Source organism: Cynara cardunculus (assembly GCF_001531365.2).
Source record: "Cynara cardunculus var. scolymus isolate 2C chromosome LG 2, CcrdV1, whole genome shotgun sequence".
Taxonomy (NCBI): Eukaryota; Viridiplantae; Streptophyta; class Magnoliopsida; order Asterales; family Asteraceae; genus Cynara; species Cynara cardunculus.
In genome coordinates this window covers 48,752,324-48,758,149 of record NC_037529.1, presented here as the reverse complement: position 1 = coordinate 48,758,149, position 5,826 = coordinate 48,752,324, and the positions used below count along the sequence as shown (strand labels likewise).

At 35.8% G+C, this 5,826-nt stretch overlaps 1 protein-coding gene across 1 annotated transcript in view; it reads right to left on the bottom strand.

Annotated features, from left to right (window-relative positions):
- Window positions 1–4,311, bottom strand: part of LOC112506847 (uncharacterized protein At5g01610-like) — a 10,627-nt gene extending 6,316 nt beyond the window's left edge. The window contains exons 1-2 of the mRNA XM_025111147.1: window positions 4,092–4,311; window positions 1,782–1,836 (exon numbers count right to left, since the gene is read on the bottom strand). Coding sequence (XP_024966915.1) covers window positions 1,782–1,836; window positions 4,092–4,178 — 142 coding nt within the window. The 5' untranslated portion in view covers window positions 4,179–4,311. The remainder of the gene's footprint in view (window positions 1–1,781; window positions 1,837–4,091) is intronic.
- Between the last annotated feature and the right edge of the window lie 1,515 nt (window positions 4,312–5,826).

Sequence of the window (5,826 nt, the reverse complement as noted above, 5' to 3'; positions counted from 1 at the left end):
GTGGATAACAAAGCTGCAATCGAATTAATGAAAAACCCCGTGTTCCATGGGAGGAGCAAACATATTGATACTCGCTATCACTTTATTCGCAAGTGTGTTGAAAAGGATTTGATTCATGCGGAGCACATCACTGGAGAAGAGCAGAAAGCTGACATACTAACCAAAGCACTACCACGAGTGAAGTTCATGGAGATGCGAAACCTTTTGGGCGTCAAAGATTTGAATAAGACAAGTCAGAGGTAAAGGGGGAGAGTGTTGATTGTTAACACTGACTTGGTCCCTGGTTGACCGAGTATGGTGGAGATAATCGGCAGTTTGGGTGCCACGAGTTTAGGAGAAAATGGGTAGTTTATTCCATGTTTTTTCCTAGTATTTATATGCTTTTTCATTCAAGTTTTTGTAAGCACTAGATAGAAGTTTTCTTCTCTGTAATTCAGTTTCCAAGGAATAAAGACAAGAAAATTTAGCCTCATATTGCTCGTATTTTTTCAGTGTTTGCCTTACCGTGTTGGGTGTGAACTGATTCACCATGGGACTTATTCCAACAGTACCTAGCGGAACATCAAGTGAAATTAATTATGACTTTAATAGGCTCATCATCGGTACTATGTCTATAAACAAAATAAAAATCGTGATCCACCATCAGCTACCTAAAACATGGATGTTGTTGAAAAGAATCTCACGGTGGTGCTGCCATGGAGCATTCTGTGACAACAATGGGAGATATCACCTAGAGATTGAAGCTCTGCCAGGCTCTCGCCTGAACAGAACACACGAAACAGAATCCCCTCTTGAACCTCCACTCCCTTCTTTATAGCAATACACCAACTTATTACTACCCTGCATTAACTACTTGTACTATCTATGCATTAGCCACTTGTACTCCCTTTATCCCAGCCTACATTAACAAGGATCCAGGGAGGAATCTTTAATGATGCAAATTCTAATGCAGTTTTTGTAAATATTCAAGATACAAAGGGTAAACTAAATATGCAAAAATACATAAAGTAATCATTGCACAAATTTTCAGTAACCTAACCGACACTTGATGTATATGTTGTAGAAAATATTCTTTTCACATGTTACAACTGTTTCATGCAAGATGTTAGTGACTGCTTATGAAAACTAGTACGGCGACAATTTACTCCCCTAAAATGATCATGGTTCAATGAAAATAGTTGAGTCATAAGCTTTCAGAGTTGACAAAGTTGGGGAAAATAGCAACATATTTAATGCTGAATCACAGTATCATGAAACAAATTTGGCAGAATCACAGCTGGGACATACTTAACAGGGGCTCATTTTCAGCCTGTTTTATGTTCATTTTTGAGAGCCAATAAAGCTCAGCTTGAATTGTCCCACGAACATTCATGAGCTTCTTGCGTTTGAATTCAGAGTAACCTTCCTTAAAGCGCAGCTAGAGCTCATTATTTTCTAGCTTGAGTTCAAGCAAATAATCCTCAGCTTATTAAAGATATCACTATCCATAGGCGCATACCCCCACATGACCTCCTCCCTCCTCCCTTTTCGAAAAATATGACTGAGTAAAAATTGTTATCAATTGATGTCATTCAGCTGGAACATCCAATTATGAAAATTGAATCTCAGAAATAAAACAGCTCTAGACAACCTACTATCACACGTAAACAGTCTACAGATGGTTATTCTTGTAACTTCAAAATTTTGTATTTGTTGCAATGTAAATTGAACTCCACTTAAAACAAGTTGCCTACAAAAAAAAAATTAAGTTGCATGTCACGACGCAGAAAAGCAAGACAAACCTTTCATTTTGTTGACCAACCAGGTTGCTCCCCCAGAAATACTGCTTTGCAAACTCTAAGAAATAGAAAAAGAGGCAAGAATTATATATTACTAAAAAGATTGCCAATTGCTGATACAGAGTAACATAATGTAAACGATAAAATTATTACAGATAAATTATGAGAAATAACTTGTAGTTAACCAATAGTACCAAAGGAAGAAATAAAAATCACCTCAACACTAGCAAACTATATACATTCTCCCTGATTTTACAACGTTTCTGTTGATAAAACTTTACCCAGAACTGCCTCCAGGACGGACCTAGAATTTTGATCTAGGTGAACCTTAAATGTAAACACATAATAAAATAAATATATACACATTAATTTTCTTAATGAGGCAAACACATTGATACTATATTGATCAAGTGACCAATCTAAAAGTACACATAACTATTCTGAAAGAGTGGAACCCATGTAAAAAAAGATAATGATGTCTCTTTAAGAACATCAACTTTCACAAGTTCTTAAAACATTGGAGACAAAAAAACGGATAAAAATACAAGTTCTCAAAACATGCTAAATCATTAAATAGGACTAGAAAAGTATTACTTTTGATAAATGGTTAAGCTATTAGTCAATGAAAAACAAAACAATAAGTCCTACATAAAAACCCTAAATTTTCTTTTGGTGTTTAGATGCTGTCAAACAGATGAAATTGCCTTGTCGATTGGACACACTCAAACAATATATTAATGCAAGAGATGCGACTATTTCAAGATATGGTTGTCAATAAGTCTTGTGAGACTTTAAGAGAAAATTTGAGTTGAGATGAGCGGAGGATCGAGAACACATTGAGAGAGTGGAGAGAATTAACGAAGATGAATAAAGATCGTGAATATCATGACTTTTGTCTGTGAACTTGACGGCTTTCAATTGTAGTGCTAGTGGATCCCGAAACATATTTTATTATCAAGTGCACCTCCACCTTCAGTAAATTACAACTAAGAGATAAAGATTATTACCTGCAACCAAAAGCAGCTTATGGTGATAAAAAAATATAGCATTTTCTTTTGCAAATTAGAAAGCCATCTCGAAAGTGTTGTCATGACATTTGTTTACCACGACATGATAATTTCAGTTCACTTTGTTCATACAATTCAATTAATTTCCAATCGCCATCTCCAGAAGTGTTCTCAAGACATTCTTTTCCCTAGACAAGAAAATTTCAGTTCAATTTGTTCATACAAATCCTACCATTTCCCAATCATCATTATATGTGTCTCATCTTCATTTCCAGGATGAAGTTACATCTTTATTAGACCCACCCAACGAATATATCACATGGTCAAAAGGGATAGGACCTTAACACTCCAGTTGCACAACATGTACATCTATAGAAGTATTCTTGGTGCAAAATAGTCATATTTATTTACTACTTATATATGCTATTATGGAGCTTGTTACCTTGTCATCTAAAGAGCTCATGAACAAGTCAGGGACTGTTGCAAAAGATTATCAGCAATTCACTAAATTCCTGCATAAAATAGTTGTTCCTGGTGCTTTAAACAAAAAAAATCAGGTGATTGTTGCTGAAAATTCATACTATAGTCACTGTCCATCTTAGTTTCCTTGTATAAAGTTAATATCCTATGGCTGATCTATGGATGATATTGGTGAATTTTAGAATGTAAGCATATTATCCCCTCAATCTAAGAAATGATATACAAGTTTTGTTTCAAGATCTAGTTTTTTCCTCAAAATCCACAATTGCTAGGGATTTTATTGTAACTTCAACACCAACATTCTCTTATCTATATTGCAACCTAACTTGAAACCAAATTCACAATCACACGAACTTTGAGGGCAGAGAGTCAACTTGCTTGTCCTCAAAGGCCAACAGTTTGTCCATTTTCCCAAACCCAAGAGACTATCTGCTTCCGTAAACCCAAAATGAGTAAATTCAAGAAGATGCTAATTAGATCATCAAAGATCTATCCTTAAAGCATGAATCACAACCTCTCATCAAAATTACACACAATCATGCATCAGAGTCAACATCCAACTGCCACCCCGAATTCTAAACAAAATTGCAACCTAAAGCTATAAAATTGGCCAATAGACAGTTACCGTCAAAATTATACACAATCATGCATCCGAGTCAACATCCAACAACCCACCCCCAATTCTTAACAAAATTGTAACCTAACGCAGTAAAATTGACCAATTGACAGATAGATTCAGTACTACTTCATATTTCACATAGATCACATGATAAAATTGAAATTAAACTTTACAATTGACGGTAAAATCAGACGGCTAAAGACTTACGTTGATATCATCACCGACGGAATTGAGTTCTTTGTTGGCTTTGTTACCTAGCCAGTAGCTTCCGAACTTGCCCATAAGCTGATCCATGTTTTACTTTAACTTCTGAAGATGAATTGATTCTGATTGTATGTATTATCTGATGAGATGGATTGAAAGAGGTGCCCTCTCTCAATATCCCGAATTTTGAGAGGGAGAGAGAAAAGAGGAGGTTGAATGGGTTAGTTTTCTACGACGACTTGGAGAATTCGTATGTCACTTTCGCGTAAGTTACACCTTCCACCCTTTAACTTTCATTTTGTTTACCTTTTAATGGATTTTTTAAAGTTTTGGTTTTCTAATTTATTATTTTTAACCTTTTTAATATTTCTCTGTTACTTTTCTTATTTTTATATTTTTTATTTTATATCTTTATTATATCAATTAGTTAATAATGTATTACCTAAAATATGTATTTTTGATGTTATAAACTTAATTATATTTTCAAGGTTAAAAATATTAAAAATAATATTTGTGATTATTAAATTATTAAAACCATATTAATTTAATTATATTATTAAGATTAAAACAAATTATATAAATATATCTCTAGGACTATTAGTAAATGGAGACTCGTGCAAGTATATGCTGATCAATCCATTGTTGTCTTCTACATGTAATAAAACATTTAAATACTGGATATCGATTCACAAGAAAATGAGTAAAAGTTTAAATAAAAGTCTAGTGAAATAGATGATTTCAAATGAAAATTTCAAATAAATGTTTTTGAGTGGGTTTTTAATAACTACTTGATGAAAAACTAATTCTTTAAAAGGACCAAGGGTGTAGGGATTCATCAAGACTTTTAAACAAATAAAGTCGGTGATAAGTTGTAATTCATTTACCCAACCATAAGGTGGCGTTTGGTTCGCAGAATGTTTTTGGATGGAATGAAATCTGTTAAAGGAATTTGACTTTGAAGGAATTGGAATGGAATGTTGTCAGGTTTGACCACCTGTTTGGTTGGCAGACTTTGGAATGGAATCTGTTAAGGAATTGGAATCTTTCTGTTTGGTTCACAGAATGTAGCTTTAGAATTGGAATAAAATTTTGCTAAATGACCAAAATGCCCTTTTTTGACAATTTTAATTTTTTTAAAACTAAAAATACTTCCATAAAATAATTATTTAATATGCACAACCCAAATATAATCATAAGCTAAATCAACGGTGGTCGACGATGGTTCTCATCGGTGGTGGTCCAAGTGGTTCAGATGGTGGTGGTCCGTAGTGATTCAGATCGATGGTGGTCCGTAGTGGTTCAGATGGAGGTGGTCAGCGGTGGTTCAGATAGGCAGTGGTTGCTTAAATCGATGGTGGTCGGCGGTGTCCAACGATGATTCAGATCGGTGGTAGTCGGTGGTGGTGGTCAGCATGGTTTAGATCGGTGGTGGTCAATGGTGGTTCAGATGACGGTTATCGGCGATGGTTTAGATTGATGGTGAATCAAATCAGTGGTGGCTCAGATCGACGGTGGTTCAGATTGGTGGTAGTCGGTGGTGGTGGTCGGCGATGGTTTAGATCAATGGTGGTCGGCGGTGGTTCAGATCGATGGTTCAGATCGGTGGTGGTCGACGGTGGTTCAGATCGGTGGTAGTCGATGGTGGTGGTGGTCGGCGGTGGTTCAGACCGGTGGTAGTCGGTGGTGGTGGTGGTGGTGGTCGGCGGTTGTAGTCGGTGGTGGTGGTGGTGGTGGTGGT